The 18,185-nt window shown below is 44.1% G+C and overlaps 1 protein-coding gene across 3 annotated transcripts; it reads right to left on the bottom strand.

The window, feature by feature from the left end:
- Positions 1–2,880: 2,880 nt before the first annotated feature.
- On the bottom strand, positions 2,881–16,950 carry MVB12A (multivesicular body subunit 12A). 3 transcript variants are annotated; one of them, XM_069943711.1, is made up of 10 exons: positions 16,821–16,950; positions 12,045–12,146; positions 11,482–11,574; positions 8,922–9,018; positions 7,430–7,559; positions 6,353–6,484; positions 6,173–6,273; positions 6,019–6,080; positions 4,159–4,218; positions 2,881–3,145 (listed from the first exon to the last, which is right to left on the bottom strand). In XM_069943711.1, the coding sequence occupies exons 2-10, from the start codon at positions 12,120–12,122 to the stop codon at positions 3,101–3,103; spliced, it is 798 nt and encodes a 265-aa protein (XP_069799812.1). In that variant the 5' UTR covers positions 12,123–12,146; positions 16,821–16,950; the 3' UTR covers positions 2,881–3,100. The 3 variants fall into 3 exon arrangements, with proteins under 3 accessions (XP_069799812.1, XP_069799814.1, XP_069799813.1); XM_069943713.1 differs by having other exon boundaries at positions 6,173–6,270; positions 16,821–16,948; XM_069943712.1 differs by lacking the exon at positions 16,821–16,950 and adding an exon at positions 15,565–15,679.
- Positions 16,951–18,185: the final 1,235 nt, after the last annotated feature.

The raw sequence follows: 18,185 nt of genomic DNA, 5'->3' as shown, positions 1-18,185 counted from the left end.
CAAACGGTTTAGGCGTTTGGAAGTCTATAGAGGACAGACAGACAGACAGAAGGACAGACAGACAGACTTTGATTTTTATGATATAGATAATAGTACAGGACCCCTTATAAAGACATGAGTTAACGAATTGGTCATGAAGACAACTGTTATTTGTCCCCGCGCTACTGGGTTATCCATAGTGACCTTATAGGTGACATGACCAACAGCAGTGACGTCCCTATGGACGGAATATCTTAACAATCATTGCAACGGGAAACAAAAGCAATAAATATAATACACTTTGTAATTTTTCTAGAACATTGTAGAAACCCCCTTTAAAAGGTGATGTCATGTTTGATGTGTTTTCTAATGTAATTGTGGTGCCCTATTATGCTGGGTTCCTCCATCTGACATCCCCTCCCCGGTGTCTGATAGATATTAAGTGGGATCCCAGTATAGGACTTCCATAATATTGGTTATTCCAAGATTAAAGGGGTTATCCAGCGCTACAAAAACATGGCCACTTTTCCCCCTCTCCAGATTGGGTGGGGTTTCAAACTCCGTTCCATTGAAGTAAATGGAGCTTAATTGCAAACCAAACCTGAACTGGAGACAAGAGAGGGGGAAAAGTGGCCATGTTTTTGAAGCGCTGGATAACCCCCTATGCAAAGTAGACCACTGGGACCTTTACCAATCACAAGAACAAAGATCAGCTGTCCCCACAGTGAGTGGAGTGGCAGTGTGCATGTATGACCACCGTTGCAATGATTCTCCCTTTGGGACTTCTCAGCAAAGCAACAGTGAAGTACCGTCATGGTACAGATAACTACAGCCAAAGGAGTCCCCTTTTGCAGTATATACCATTAATATTGCTGTGATACAGGATCTAGCGTAACATGAATACATGGACATGATACATAATATATAAAAAAACACAGGTTGATAATGATACGCAAAGAGAACAGAGTCACCCATGTAAATCTGCCTCCCCAAGGCTGTGCGTTCTGCTCACTGCTTCAGTCTGCACGGCTTGGCTTCAAGAACTTCTTAATAGCTCTTTATAGGAATCAAACCCTCGGTTCTTCTGATACAGAATTCCCCCCACACAGGCAGCCATTTACCATCTAGCTGTTAGTAGAGGGGGCTCAGGAGATTACTGCATAGTGTGTGTTCAATAATACTAACCAGTCAGCTCCTGAGCTCCCCTAGTGGTGATGGCAGGTAGACGAGAGAAAATGGAGCAGATATAGTACGGCTAATGCCCAAAAAACTGGCGTACATGTCTTGCACTATGGAGGAGATTTATCAAACATGGTGTAAAATGAAAGTGGCCCAGTTGCCCCGAGCAACCAATCAGATTCCACTTTTCATTCCTCACAGACTCTTTGGAAAATAAAAGGTGGGATCTGATTGGTTGCTAGGGGCGACTAGGCCAATTCTACTTTACACCATGTTTGATAAATCTCCCCCAATATTTATTGTACATTTTAGACATTTTGCTGTATCTGGCAAGTGGGTGTAACCTAGCGGTAGGGGCGTGGCCTAAAATGCCCTGGAGCTTTCACCAGACTCCTGAATGGCCCAGAAAATCCTTGTGGCGCAGAAAAGTCTCTTTGATCAGGACTCTTGTCTGTTAGAGGGGTTACAAGGAGCCCCTCTTTATCTGGATGAGCTGGTACATCCCTGCATTAGTAGTTCAGTCCACTGATTTCAATGAGAAAATGTAATGCCCAAGGAAAATCTCGAACGGAAACCTCGCTCTTGCTAACGTGTTGGTATGGGCACATCGGGTGCAACTCTGAAATGATTGCTGTGTTCTGCCTGTAAATCTGTGGTCCAGTTCCCAAGATATTGACCTAAAACTTTCATGCACTGGAGTCGGTCATAGCGCCCACAATGCATCACTTTTCCCGGATGCTAATGATGCTGCTTTATCAATATTCATGATGATTTAGGCAAGGATGACTGTCACAGCTCAAAGGGGTATTCCACTCAAACATAACTTTTGATATTTTACTGCTCATGTTGAGACTAAAAATTCCTTTCATACTTATTATCTATTTAGTCTCCTTTCCTCAGTTCTGAGCTGCTGCTTTCTACTGAAGACACAAAAATCTGTATGTGAGCCTTTCTCTCAGTCTTCCCTCCTCCCCCCTCTCTTCTGAGACAGCTGATGTAAACAAGTCCCTGGCCAGCTTTGTAGCTTCTCTGTAATGCTGGGAGGATTGATCACAGTAACTCAGGAACTTGACCTCAGATTAACCCTCCCAGCATTACAAAGAAGCTACAATGTTGCAGATAAAGCTGACCAGGTACTTGTTTACGTCAGCTGTCTCAGAAGGGAGGGGGAGGAGGGGAATACAGAGAGAAAAGCTCACACAGATTTTTGTGTCTTCAGCAGAAAGCAGCAGCTTAGAACTAAGAGACTGAATAAATAATAACAGGTATGGAAGGAATTATAAAACTCACCATGGGCAGCAACACTTATGTTTGAGTGGAATCCCTTATACTCATCATAAATTTTGATTAAAAAGCAGCATCAGAGGGCTGAGAAACTGGTGCATTGGCGGGCAATGGGACCATCTTAGGTGGACAAAAAAAACCACATTGCATACAACGCTTTAGGGCACTATATCAGGAACTGGATCAGTGATTTACAAAAGGTGCACAGCATTCACTTTAGCATCACTTTGTTCCAACTATCAGATCACAGTATAAGATTTCTGCTAGGGTACAATGATTTTTTTCCAGTGGTCGCACCCCTGCTGCCAAGTTAACCAGCAGATTATTACTGATCATTACAGGTCCCATCAGTAATAAAACCTGTGATCTCCCTATTGGTGGGCACCCCCCTATCAATATGCAATTATTTAAAAAGGGCACCCCATATAGGCTTACAGATGCATTTACAAAATTGGTCCCCATTTTATCTTTTCATATTAAGAAGAACAATGAAGTCTTAACTATAAAACAATGGGGATATCTGAAGTCACCAGGGAGCAGAGCATCCAGTACATGGTTATAAAGCTGCAGGGGGGTCACAACTGTACATTATATAAAGATATTTCTATTGCTGGTCTCCATCACTGTACAAATCCATCGCCGAGCAGCAGGATCATCGTCATCTGGCACAAGCGGAGCGCTCCACCACAAATCCATAGTCGTACTGAAAAGGATAGAGGGTTACAATGGTGGATTATGATGGTGAAGTGAATGACTGGGACTAAAAATAGATAGATATTATACAGATAGATAGGAGATATGCTAAGTTTACACAGAACGATTATAGTGGGAATTTGCACAATAACGATCGAATTCGAATGATAATCGTACGTGTAAACGCAGCGAACGATCAAACGACGAGCGAGAAATCGTTCATTTTGATCTTTCAACAACTTCTCAAATCGTTGTTGATCGTTCGCAAAAAATTTCCAGATCGTTCCGTGTGAACAGTCGTTCACCGATTTAACCAATGTGTGAGATAGGCTTACGCGATCGCAAAATGAATTTTCCGTACGATATAGCGTACCGTCTAAATGCTGATCATTATGAAAAAAAAACTGTTACTCCAACATCGTTAATCGTACGATCGGGTGAATTATCGATTCGTGTAAACGTAGCAATAGATTGATAAATAATAGATAGATATAAGCAGAAACTTCGCAGCACACAAGGTTGTCGTGAAGAGAAACTGTGATTTATTTAAAATCATTAGTGCAGCAATCCAAAGACGCAACGTTTCGGTGATATCACATCACTATTTTCAAGCGTCGATAGATAGGAGATAGATAGAGGGACATTTATTAAACATCTGCCCGAGGGGTACGCCAGGGAGAAGGTGCAGATTCGCCCCTTCTCCCTGGCATACACCTGCCCTATGCCCCGCTCGCCCGATGAGTGGGCTGGGGGAGCTTGGGGAGGGGGTGTGACAAGGTGGGGAGGAGGCGTGGCCTCATTTATCATGATTTACGCGTGTGCCTCTTAGTGAATCCTGCCAGGGAAAAGGGGACGGGGCCTAATATAAGACTTCATAAATCCCCCCCATAGTGTCCATAACATTATATCTCAGTGTTCTCTGTAAACCATTTAAAAATTATCCAGCTCCACAGAGTTTAGCACAGTGTCTGTTGAATATAAAGGTCACATTGTCCTCGGGATTTCATGTGTTCCAGGACTTACCTCATTCTCAATATCAGCCAAGGTTTTGATTCGAAGATCCATGAAGTTAGAAAAGCTTACCTACAGGGAAAGAATAAGACATTTAATAGATGCTGGAACTGACATATCAGACAGTGACCATAAGCTAACATACTGGGATCCCCTAAACTGCATAATCCAAGGCAAGAAACCTAATATTATTTGCTGTAAAGTGTATCAAGGTTTGGCGAATGGAGGTGCAGCCCACACTGGGTCACTCGGTGAGTTTTGCTTATTGAGCAGAAATCTGGCACGTCTAGGTTTTTACCAAGACAACAATTCACTGTTCTATTGGTGAGAAATTAGATTTCTATGAGTTTCGTCTTGTTGGTGGATTGGAGAGATGCTTACTGGGGAAAAACTGGTAGTATTCGACAAATTACTGCACAAGAGGAAAGTGGTAAAAGTGAATGTACCATTAGGTACATCACTTTGGTTTTTTTACATGAACAGCGCCGGTCTGTTACCGAGCACTGGCCCGACGTAAAGCACTGGGGGCAGGCCTACAGTATGACAATCTCCCCTACCCTTTGTGATGCGGTTCCATTAGAATCAATATAGCTGCGTCACAGAGGGGAAGGGAGATCATCACAGCCCGCCCCCAGTGCTTCATGCCGGCCGGTGCTCTGGAATTTATTGGCGCCATGCGTTGGAGCAGGTGTCGATTTAAAAAAATGACCACACCACCGCCATCCCCACAATGCAGTGGTACATTTGCTTTAAATTTGTCTGAAGCAACCACTTTTAAGAACTTTTTAAGATGGCCATCACATTGAAGCCACCAGCAGGCATTTTAGGAAGTAAAGCCAACCTAATCAGACACCGAAGGCTCCATCTTTAGAGAAGCCAAGTAACTATCTCTAAAGATGCCACTAGCTAAGAGACCCAACTCACCATCTCTAAAGAAGCCTCCTGTTCAGACACCCAAGCCTCCATGTCTCAGGCAGTGAAGCCATCTGCTTAGACACCCAGGCTGCCATCTCTAGAGAAGCTACCTACTGAGAGGCCCAAGCTACCATCTCTAGAGAAGCCACCTACTGAGAGGCCCAGGCCACCATCTCTAGAGAAGCCACCTACTGAGAGACCCAAGTCACCATCTATAGAGAAGCCACCTACTGAGAGTCCCAAGCTACCATCTCTAGAGAAGCCACCTACTGAGAGGCCCAAGCTACCATCTCAAGAGAAGCCACCTACTGAGAGAAACAGGCAACTATCTCAAGAGAAGCCACCTACTGAGAGACCCAGGCCACCATCTCCAGAGGAGCCACCTACTGAGAGACCCAGGCCACCATCTCTAGATAAGCCACCTACTGAGAGGCCCAAGCTACCATCTCTAGAGAATCCACCTACAGAGAGGCCCAAGCTACCACCTCTAGAGAAGCTACCTACTGAGAGACTAAATCTGTCATCAGTAGAGAAGCCACTTACTTGTCCTGACACCCAAGCCTCCATTTCTAGAGAAGCCATCTACACAGAGACCCAAGCCACCATATCCAGAAAGGCAGTAGACTCAAATATCACAGCAGGCAACATCAAGTACCATCTACTGCTCCATCATGCACCACCTGGTATACCATCAACTACCATCTAATATAATATACAATCTAGTAACATCTCCAGGACAAATTTACCATCAAGTACCAAGTACACTATATACCCTTCACACTGATACTATATACATACCTTTACACTGTATACACACCTGTACACTTAGCTGTATACATACACACCTCTACACTGTATGCTATATAAATACCCAAGGGCATGCTGGAAGTTGTAGTTTTACAGAAACTGGACAGCCAAATGGTAGAGGTTACTGGTTTACATAATCCAGATACTCACAGCAGGGTTGGAAATCTTGCTTTCAAACATAGGATGAATGGTAAAGGGGATCCCATCAATAGCTGAAACACAAAAAACACATCTGTACAATAGAAACTAGAACTAGGTGGAGAAATATTCGGTTTGGTATTACAGACTTAAAGTAAGATCTTACCAGATACACCATAGACATTAGACTCGTATATCGGGTGTTCCGATTGGGGCGATCTTACATTGGGTTTCGGAGCTACGAGTGCGGGAATATGGACTGTGCTACTGGAAGAGACGGAGGGGGTGTTACACATCTGAAAACAGCGATCACACCTTGTTCTGCCGGTGTGTGGTTTGTACTTACCTGGCCTGGGCTGGGAGGCCGTTATCTAAGGAAAGTCCTCGGATGCCCGATGTGATGTTTCTTGGCTTTGGAGTAGGCTTCTGGAAGGAGACAGGAACCTTTTTGCACCATAGAGCCAGGCCGCTCATATCACTGGGGTCACCAGAAAAACAAGACGATGGGAGGAGACGCGAGGACACCGCGATTATATTATTGATCTGGTTGTTAAAAGTCCCAAGTCCTATTCTTCTTGTCGTACACTTATTGTAGTCCAACAGCTATAGTGATTTTTATTAAAACCCAAATAGGAGAAGCTAGAACTACATTTCCCAGCATCCCTTTTTTTTTTTTTTAGCTTCAAACTAAATTTATAGGCTTCAAATAATGGTAAAAGTCTTTGGAGGAAGGTTATTAGAATCGGTTTTATATGCCTGTCTTAGGCTAGGTTCACACTACGTTTTTTGCAATCCGTTTTTAGAAGAAAAAAAAAAAAAAAAGGATGAAAAACGGATTGCAAAAAAATGGATGCAACTGTGTGCATCTGTTTTTCCATTGACTTCCATTATAAATAAAAACGGATCAAAACAGATCAGTTTTTTTTTTTTGATGGACACAAAACGTGGTCGACCTCAATTTTGCGTCTGTCAAAATAAACGGATCCGTTAAACGGATTGCAAAAACGTAGTGTGAACCCAGCCTTAAAGGGGTATTATCATCTCAACTTGTTATTCCCTATCCGTAAACTAGAGGATAAGCTGATCAGTAGGGGGGGGTCTGACCGCTGGGGCCTCCACAGATCGTGTAGATGGCTCCACAAATTAGTAATGCGCACAGTATGTGCACTATATAGGGGGAGATTTATCAAACATGGTGTAGAGTGAAACTGGCCCAGTTGCCCCTAGCAACCAATCAGATTCCACCTTTCATTTCTTACAGACTCTTTGGAAAATGAAAGGTGGAATCTGATTGGTTGCTAGGGGCAACTGGGCCAGTTCTACTTTACACCAGTTTGATAAATCTCCCCCTTCGTGCACATATGGACTCGGGAGCGCTGGGATAGGCTTTGGGTGAGAGGTTAGATAGCTCTTCACCACTTACCCGATACGAGTGTACGGTGCGCCAAGCTGCTTGCTTTTCACTGTTAGTTTGAGGTCAGCGACAGCAGAGTCGGCAGTGCTCACAGGACTCAGTTTAATGCACAGACGTTTCTTCTTTGGCACGGATACCTCTGTAAAGACAAGTAAGGCTTGGTCAGGGACTGAGATATGATTCTCTCTTCACAAGAGAACTGAAGCTTCACTTAAAGGGGTTCTCCAGAGAAAATCTTTTTCTTTCAAATCAACTGGTTTTAGAAAGTTATATAGATTTGTAATTTACTTCTTTTTAAAAATCTATAATCTTCCAGTATATATCAGCTGCTTTATGCCCTGCAGGAAGTGGTGTATCCTCTCCAGTCTGACACAGTGCTCTCTGTTGCCACCGCAATCCAAAACAGCACTGTCCAGAAGAGGTTTTCTATGGGGATTTGATACTGCTCTGGACGGTTCCTGACATGGACAGAGGTAGCAGTAGAGAGCACTGTGTCAGACTGAAAAGAATACACCACTTCCTGCAGAACATGCAGCAGCTGATAAGTATGGGGAGACTTAATATTTCTAAATAGAAGTAAATTACAAACCTATATAACTTTCTGAAAGCAGTTGATTTGAAAGAAAAAGATTTTTCCGGAGTACCTCTTTAAAGGGTTTTTGGCTTTAGGCAATGGGTTGTTATATGCTTTACTAACAGGCCTCACTTAGGCTTAGGCTGGGTTTCCAGTGAGTTTTAGCTGCTTTTTAAAGGGATATTGTGGCAGAATTATTTTTATATATTTTTTTACTTTTATTTATTTTTATTTGTATAGCGCACACGCAGCACTAATACAACTCCATTAAAGGAAATGTAAACTATATATATATATTTTTTTTAACATTGAGTGGTAGCCGTAAGGGGAGACACGACCCCTCTGCTGCTTGCAACGGCTGTGTTGGAAACTGCAGAGCTGCTGAAGCCCTGATTTGGGTCGGGTTACAGTTACAGTTATCCCTGCTCGCTCTGCCACACTGTATCGCAATTGCAGCACTAGTGACACAGACAGCTTCCCCAAGTTTAATGTCTATTCTAATGCTAACATGTATTATATAGACATCGGGGGAGGCTCACTATCGCTTGCGATTTGTAACTATGCCAGGACAAGCTCTTTTGAAGCCCTGCACTTCCCGACACGGCCATTGGTGGCAGCAGCCACGTCAACCTTAACTCCTGCTACTCAATGTATACATTTAATAAAGTTATATACAGATAGTGGATGTGATCTAGCTTCTACGACTGACCGATGTTAATCAGGCACCTATTAAAGGATACAAGTGACTTCACCCTCGTAGACTTGTTTACATGGTAGTATTAGGAGGATTTACACAGCGTGGATACACCCACTTATCTGTCATTGTCGTTGTACAGGTTTACACCATTACATAACATGGCGTGAGCCACGCAGGACATACCAGCTATGTTACTCAGCAGGAAGGATCACAGAGTGTTACATACTTACTGGGATCCACATATTCCCCGATGAAGGCAAACCCTACTGGTAAGGCGGTCTTCTCACTCAGCAACACCACCTCAGTGATCACCTGTTCTATGGTGGTCTGTAGGTACCCAAAGACATAAGTGACACAATGAAGACACCGGCATGTGAAGTCCAAGCAGAGAAACACAGAGTAAACCTTACATGACAATTAATAAACCTGTGAAACCCTAATGATCCTTTATAGGCAGCCCTAACCGGTTAGGTAAATATTATGTGGTATCTCATCCCCCCTCCTGGAGACTAATAATTCATTCCATACATGTCTTTACCTTTTCTGCCTCCTTCCCTCAGTTCTGAGCTGCTGCTTTCTGCTAAAGACATAGAAAACTGTATCTGAGCTGTTCAGTCCGTCTCTGCTCTCAACCCCTTCCTCCCCCTCCCTTCCGAGACGGTTGATGTAAACAAGTCCTTATCTGCAACTTTATAATTCCGGAGGGATAATCACAGTTAGTTCATCAGAAATTTGACCTCAGATTAACCTTCCCAGCATTACAAAGAAGCTACAAAGTTGCAGATAAAGCCTGCCAGGGACTTGTCATCTCAGAAGGAAGGGGGAAGAAGGGAGAGATGGAGAGAAAAGCTCACACACAGTTTTCTGTGCCTTCAGCAGAAAGCAGCAGCTCAGAACTGGGGGGGGGGGGGGGGGGGCATGTATGGAATTAACCCTTTGAGGACCAGGCCCAAATAAGGGCTTATTTGTTACAGGAATAGTTGTACTTTGTAATGGCATCATTCATTTTACCATAACATGTATGATGGAATTCCAAATATATTATTTATGAAGATATAAATTGGTGAAATTGTAAATAAGAATGCAATATGGTAACGTTTGGGGGGTTCCTGTGTCTACGTAATGCACTATATGGTAACAGCGACATGATACTATTATTCTATAGGTCAGTCCGAACACAACCATATGCAGGTTACACAGATTCTCTAATGTTATATATTTTTTTTAAATGAAATCCTTTTTTTTGGCAATTAATTATAAATAAAATGGGCCTATTGTGATGCTTATAATGGTTTTATTTTTTCACCTACGGGGCTGTATGGGGTGGCATTTTTTCCGCCATGATCTCTAGTTTTTATTAATACCATATTTGTGAAGATCGGACGTTTTGATCACTTTTTATTAATTTTTATATATATAATGTAACATAAAATCGGTAATCCCCGCACTTTTTTCCCTCTTTTCGTGTACGCCGTTTACCGTTCGCAATGACGCTTGTTATATTTTAATAGATCGGACAATTACACACGCTACAGTATATTATATGTTTATCTATTTATTTATTTTTATATGTTTTATTTATATAATGGGAAAGGGGGGTGATTTAGACTTTTATTGGGGGAGGGGTTTTGGGGTTGTGTGTTAGTGTTTTTAACTGTTTCTTTTTTACACTTTTGAAGTCCCTTTGGGGGACTTGTACATACACTACTTTGATTTCTACACTGATGAATGCTATGCCATAGGCATAGCATTGATCAGTGTTATCGGCGATCTGCTCATTGAGCCTGCCTGTGCAGGCTTAGAGTAGCAGATCGCCGATCGGACCGCACGGAGGCAGGTGAGAGACCTCCGGCAGTCCGTTTTACCGATCGGGACCCCCGCAGTCACACTGCGGGGGTCCCGATCGGTAAGTGACAGGGGACTCCCCCTGTCACTTACACTTAAACGCCGCGGTCGCGCCGCGATCGCGGCGTTTAAGGAGTTAATGACACGCGGCAGCGCGATCGCTGCAGCGTGTCATTACCGGCGAGGTCCCGGCTGCTCACCGCTCCGGAGCACGCTTCATAGCGGGAGAAACACCCAGGGCGTACAGTTACGCCCTAGGTCGTCTGGGGACAGACTTCCATGGCGTAACTATACGCCCTGGGTCGTCTAAGGGTTAAAGTGTCACTGTTGTTTAAAAATTTTTTGCAGAAATCAATAGTCCAGGTGATTTTAAGAAACTTTGTAATTGGGTTTATTAGCCGAAAAATGCATTTTTATCATGAAAAAGCAGTTTGAAGCTCTGCCCCTGTCTTAATGGTTCTCTATGGAGAGGGGAGGGGTGGAGTAGAACTGTGTTATTCTACTCCTCTCCTGTGGTGACGCTAGAGTAAGAAATTAACACTTTTTGTCTTGTTTTCCCCACGAGTAACAGGTAACCACTACATCTGACAGTATTAAAAATGACTGTCCAAATGAAAGATATCTTTTCTACTCCTCACGCTATAGGACGATCTCTCTTTGTTGGGACTCCCAGTGATTGAATCTGGGTAAGGACAAAGTACCAAGTGTTTAATTCTCTATAGCGCCACCACAGGGTAAATGAGGCATTGCATGATGCCCACTGAAATCAATAAAGCTACTGCCACACTGTTTGTAAAGTCTTCTGGAGCCTATGTAAGACGTATCTATAGGCTCCCATTCACCTCATGGGGTCAAAAGAGTGGCCCTCTGGGGTCATGGTATATATGGGAGGTATACATCAGGAGTATTGCCAGATTAGTACACTTTGTTATGGAGATAACTCACCTCCGGAGTAGTGCTGTAACACAGATAAAGAGCTGACTTCTGATTAAACCCCTTTAAGAAGTTGGCGGAGGCTCCTTCAGCGGTGGCTACAACCTATGGAGGGAACAAATGACAGACTTTACATATGGTAGATCATCACCCAGGGCTGCCCATACACTCTCAACAGCTAATGGCTGACTGTTCCCTCCTGTCCACCCTATATACACAAGTGTTCTGTATAAGGAGGTAAACCATTGATTCCTCTAGTGGTGGCAGCTTGTCTCTCCGAAAACAAAAGGATCAAGCAATTAAAATCCAACATGCCCAATCTTTCTTTTCCCAGGCATCATCTGTCAATGTTGGGACTTGCCCCAATACACATTAGATCACAGGTGTCAAACTCGTGGCTCTCCAGCTGTTGCAAAACTACAATTCCCATCATGGACCAGGACAGCAAAAGTTACAGGCAAGAGGGAAATTGTAGATATACAACAACTGGAGGGCGGCGAGTTTGAAGCCCCCATATTGGATCGACGGAAGATCCCGTTAAAAAGTGGTGAGATCAAGCAAAACCAATGACTTACTATGCTGTGGCCTTTGGGGCAGGTCGATTGGCCGGAGGTCCACGCCAAACTGGTCAGAGGTTTAGAGTTTTCCTCCATTTTACAGATTCGTTGAGAAAATCCCTGAAATATAATAGTTAAAGAAAATTTAAAGGGAATGTCAGTGCAGTGGTGCAAAGTTTTATACAGGTTGGGTATGTTCTCACTAAGGAATTTCAAGCGGAATCCATGATTAATTTTACACGTATGCTGCTTGAATTCCGGCTGTAAAATATGTACAAAGCAACGTCCCATTGTGTTCAGTGGGATTTTCACTCTGTTGTTCACAGGGCGAAAATTACTCGTTGCGGATTCGCTTTTCGCCCAAAGAACTGACACGTCAGGATTCTGTTAGAGAAATTACATAAAAGTCAATAGGGCTTTGAATTTCTGCTCTCCGTGCCAATTCCGCCAGAGCTGAAGAAGAGGAAATTTCAAGCATAAAACTTTCCTTTTCAATTCCTTGCCTATTCTTCGGTGTGAACATAGCCTTTCGGAGCGAACGGTATATAATGTACCTAGGGTTTGACACAGTCCCTCATGAAAGTCTGATGGGTAAGTTAAGGGTTTGGAAAGTTTAGTCTGTAACTGGATTGAAACTGGCTTAATAATCGTACCCAGAGAGTGGCGGTCAATGATTCCTACTCCGAATGGTCCCCGGTAATAAGTGGTGTACCCCAAGGGTCAGAACTGGGCCCTCTTCTGTTTAACTTGTTTATTAATGATATTGAGAATGGAATTAACAGCAATGTTTCTATCTTTGCAGATGACACCAAGCTTTGTAGTACAGTACAGTCTATGGAGGATGTGCAGATGTTACAGGCTTTGTAGTACAGTACAGTCTATGGAGGATGTGCAGATGTTACAGGCTTTGTAGTACAGTACAGTCTATGGAGGATGTGCAGATGTTACAGGCTTTGTAGTACAGTACAGTCTATGGAGGATGTGCAGATGTTACAGGCTTTGTAGTACAGTACAGTCTATGGAGGATGTGCAGATGTTACAGGCTTTGTAGTACAGTACAGTCTATGGAGGATGTGCAGATGTTACAGGCTTTGTAGTACAGTACAGTCTATGGAGCATGTGCAGATGTTACAGGCTTTGTAGTACAGTACAGTCTATGGAGGATGTGCAGATGTTACAAGCTTTGTAGTACAGTACAGTCTATGGAGGATGTGCAGATGTTACAGGCTTTGTAGTACAGTACAGTCTATGGAGGATGTGCAGATGTTACAGGCTTTGTAGTACAGTACAGTCTATAGAGGATGTGCAGATGTTACAGGCTTTGTAGTACAGTACAGTCTATGGAGGATGTGCAGATGTTACAGGCTTTGTAGTACAGTACAGTCTATAGAGGATGTGCAGATGTTACAGGCTTTGTAGTACAGTACAGTCTATAGAGGATGTGCAGATGTTACAGGCTTTGTAGTACAGTACAGTCTATGGAGGATGTGCAGATGTTACAGGCTTTGTAGTACAGTACAGTCTATGGAGGATGTGCAGATGTTACAGGCTTTGTAGTACAGTACAGTCTATGGAGGATGTGCAGATATTACAGGATGACTTAGACACACTGAGTGTTTGGGCGTCCACTTGGCAAATGAGGTTCAATGTGGATAAATGTAAAGTTATGCACCTGGGTACTAATAACCCGCATGCATCATATGTCCTGGGGGGAGTTACTCTGGGAGAGTCACTGATGGAGAAGGATCTGGGTGTACTTGTAGATAATAGACTACAGAACAGCACACAATGTCAGTCAGCTGCTTCTAAAGCCAGCAGGATATTGTCATGCATTAAAACAGGCATGGACTCACGGGACAGGGATATAATATTACCACTTTATAAAGCTTTGGTGCGGCCTCATCTGGAGTATGCTGTCTAGTTCTGGAACCCGATTCAGTAGACGGCTTCAAAATAGGTTTAGACTGTTTTTTAGAACAAAATAATATAAATACATAAGTATAGAACCTATCACCCCTCCCCCTTCCCTCCCTCCATCCCCTCCTTGGTTAAACTTGATGGACATGAGTCTTTTTTCAACCGTACTACGTAAATATAAAATGATGACGCAGAGAATTCCAAAGTCTGGCCAATAATTGTCTTGTGTAATGGTGCGTTTACACAGAGAGATTTATCTGACAGATTTTGGAAGCCAAAGCCAGGAATGGATTTGAAAAGAGGAGAAATCTCAGCCTTTCACTTATGACCTGCTCCCTGTTTAACCCCTGGTCAAAGCCAATTTTCATTTTTGCACTTTTGCTTTTTCCACTTTATGTTTAAAAGTCCATAGCGCTTGCATTTTTTCACCTAGAGACGTATATGAGCGCTTATTTTTTGCAAAACCAATTGTACTTTGCAATGACAGGCATTATTTTTACATAACAAATTCTGCGAAACCGGAAAAAAATAATTTGCGCTGTCAAATTGAAAAAAAAAAAAAAGGAATTTGTTTTGATTTCAGGGAGTGTTGCATTTACGCCGTTCGCCCTATGGTAAAACTGACTTGTTATATATGTTCCTCAAGTCGTTACGATTACTATGATATATAACATGTATAACTTATATTATCTGATGGCCTGTAAAAAATTCAAACCATTGTTAACAAATATACGTTCCTTAAAACCGCTCCATTCCCAGGCTTATAGCGCTTTTATCCTTTGGTCTATGGGGCTGTGTCAGCTGTCAGTTTTTGCGCCATGATGTGATCTTTCTATCGGTACCTTGATTGCGCATATGCAACTTTTTGATCACTTTTTATTACATTTTTTCTGGATTTGATGCGACCAAAAATGCGCAATTTTGCACTTTGGAATTTTTTTGCGCTGACGCCATTTACCGTGCGAGATCAGGAATGTGATTAATTAATAGTTCGGGCGATTACGCACGCGGCGATACCAAATATGTTTATTTTTTTATATTTATAAAATGGGAAAAGGGGGGTGATTTGGACTTTTAATGGGGGAGGGGATTTTTTATTAATAAAAAAACATTTTTACTTTTATTTTTACTGTAACTAGAAGCCCCCCTGGGGGACTTGTATATACACAGCAAAGATCGATGAGATCGGTCATAGATTGCTATGGCCTGCTGCAGGCCATAGCAATCTATTGCCGAGCCGGGATCAGCGTCATTCCGACGCTGAAGCCCGGGCCGGCCAGAAGAACGGATCTCCCCCCCGCGCAATGCGATCCGTCCCACTAGACACCAGGGACGTGAGGTCTGAAGCCTCTAAGTGCAGCTGTCAGGTTTGACAGCTGCACTTAGAGGCTTAATTAGCTGGCGCGGCAACGGGACCCGCGCCGGCTAACAGAGGCACTGCCCGGCTGCACATGTCAGCCGGGATCAGCGCCGTTCAGAGCGGGGTCCCGGCGGGACCCCGCTCTGAACACCCCCCGCGGCACCATGACGTATCAGATACGTCATGGGTCACTAAGGGGTTAAAGTCTGTTCCTGGCAACCGTATGACAGCAGTGTGTGGCTACCGGGTGCTGCTTCTTACCTGGCTGGGCCTCTGTGGCAGAATGGCGCTGATCCCGTCTTGGTGATGGATTGTATACTTCAATGATCAATTGAGAAATCAGTAAAGTGTATGTTGGTGCCCCCTAGCGGTGCTACGACCTATTACAGCTGAAAAAAAAAAAGAAAAAAGTCTTGTTAGGGTATAAACCCACACACCGTATATGCAGCGATACGCAGCAGATTAGATCTAAATAACTGAACACAGCATCAAATTTGTACCAACAAATCTGCTGCGTATTTGTTGCATATACGGTGTGTGTGTTTATACCCTAATAATAAAAAATCCTAACCCATATTAAAACATTAAGGGTGCGTTCACACATCAAGGATCCGCCGCAGCTTTGATGGCGCAGATTCAAAGCAAATCAAATCTGGGCCATCAAATCTGCTGCTGATCTGTTGCGGATGGTGTATGTGTGAACGCACCCTAAGGCTATGTGCACATTATGTAAGAGACCGGCCGTTCCATGACCCGGCCGGACCACGGAACAGCCGGTCTCTGAAAAGATGATCTTTAGGGAGTGTATACCATGTGTATACGCTCCGGCCGGGATTCCATAGAGGCTAGGTAACGTATATTTTCGTATTAATCATGCTGTTGTTGCAATCGGCAACAACGGACATACTTTTACGAAAATATACGTTGTGTGAACATGACCTAAAAGTGTAATTGACCCCTCATTAAACTGTACCAAATTGGAAAAAAAATGTACTAAAAAGTGACCAAAAAGTCGCATATACGCAAACAAACTACTGATGGAAAGTGTGGAAGAGGGGAAGTACGGCTCTATATCTCTTACCTATGGGCCCGGTATATATGTATCTCAGCAGCGACGGCCCTCCTGGACTACCATTACAGACATCAGGGCACAGAAGCCCACGGCGACGTCCTTACCCAGACTATACACGTCCATATCTACTGACTCCAGTCTCTTCTTCAGATCCGTCATCAGCCAATGGGATCAGGAATCAGCCGCTTGTTCACAACACAACGACTGAAGAACGTCCTAAGAGTTCTCGTGGCCGATGTACAGACCCCACATGTATCAGAGCCCCCCATAATGTACCACACCATATACCAGTACAGGAGCCCCCTCCTACACTAAGTGTGAGGGAATTCATGTACATATGTGAACACGGCTCTATCAGCCATAAAGTTATATAGACTTCTATGTGTATACATTAGCCCTCCCCATCTCTCTCATGTATCTATCACAGAAACACAAGCCCACCTACCTCCTGAACACCAACCGCCCGAGACAACAACAACTTCTATTTCCTGGATGGCAGTCACCTACAAAGCAGGTAGAACTACACAGAAACTACATTTCCCGGCACTCCCTGCTTCAGCAGAGGCTAGGAAGGAGTGGCTGCTGGTAGGTATGATGTCACAGGGGGCGGGGCCTCTCGGAGGAAGGGGCGGGGATTCACAGTTACTAATGCACAAGCTGTGCAGTGGGGAAAAGCTGAGGCAGGAACGAGATGGAGACTGCAGCATGAGTGTTACATGGGACTGCTGGGCAGGGACGAGATGGAGACTGCAGCATGAGTGTTACATGGGACTGCTGGCAAGGGAATATAGAGACTGCAGCATGAGTGTTACATGGGATTGCTGGCCAGGGAATATAGAGACTGCAGCATGAGTGTTACATGGGACTGCTGGCCAGGGAATATGGAGACTGCAGCATGAGTGTTACATGGGACTGCTGGCAAGGGAATATAGAGACTGCAGCATGAGTGTTACATGGGATTGCTGGCCAGGGAATATAGAGACTGCAGCATGAGTGTTACATGGGACTGCTGGCCAGGGAATATGGAGACTGCAGCATGAGTGTTACATGGGACTGCTGGCAAGGGAATATAGAGACTGCAGCATGAGTGTTACATGGGACTGCTGGGCAGGGAATATGGAGACTGCAGCATGAGTGTTACATGGGACTGCTGGCCAGGGAATATAGAGACTGCAGCATGGGTGTTACATGGGATTGCTGGCCAGGGAATATGGAGACTGCAGCATGGGTGTTACATGGGACTGCTGGGCAGGGAATAATGAGACTGCAGCATGGGTGTTACATGGGACTGCTGGACAGGGAATAGAATATGGAGACTGCAGCATGGGAGTTACATGGGACTGCTGTGAAGGGAATATGGAGACTGCAGCATGGGTGAGTGTTACATGGGACTGCTGGACAGGGGATAGAATATGGAGACTGCAGCATGAGTGTTACATGGGACTACTGGGCAGGGAATATGGAGAATGCAGCATGAGTGTTACATGGGACTGCTGGGCAGGAACGAGATGGAGACTGCAGCATGAGTGTTACATGGGACTGCTCGGCAGGGAATATGGAGACTGCAGCATGAGTGTTACATGGGACTGCTGGGCAGGGAATATGGAGACTGCAGCATGAGTGTTACATGGGACTGCTGGGCAGGGAATAGAATATGGAGACTGCAGCATGGGTGTTACATGGGACTGCTGTGCAGGGAATATGGAGACTGCAGCATGGGTTAGTGTTACATGGGACTGCTGGGCAGGGGATAGAATATGGAGACTGCAGCATGGGTGTTACATGGGACTGCAGGGCAGGGGATAGAATA

This window comes from Dendropsophus ebraccatus, chromosome 10, assembly GCF_027789765.1.
Source record: "Dendropsophus ebraccatus isolate aDenEbr1 chromosome 10, aDenEbr1.pat, whole genome shotgun sequence".
NCBI classification, from domain to species: domain Eukaryota; kingdom Metazoa; phylum Chordata; class Amphibia; order Anura; family Hylidae; genus Dendropsophus; species Dendropsophus ebraccatus.
This window is presented reverse-complemented; position numbering and strand designations above follow the sequence as displayed.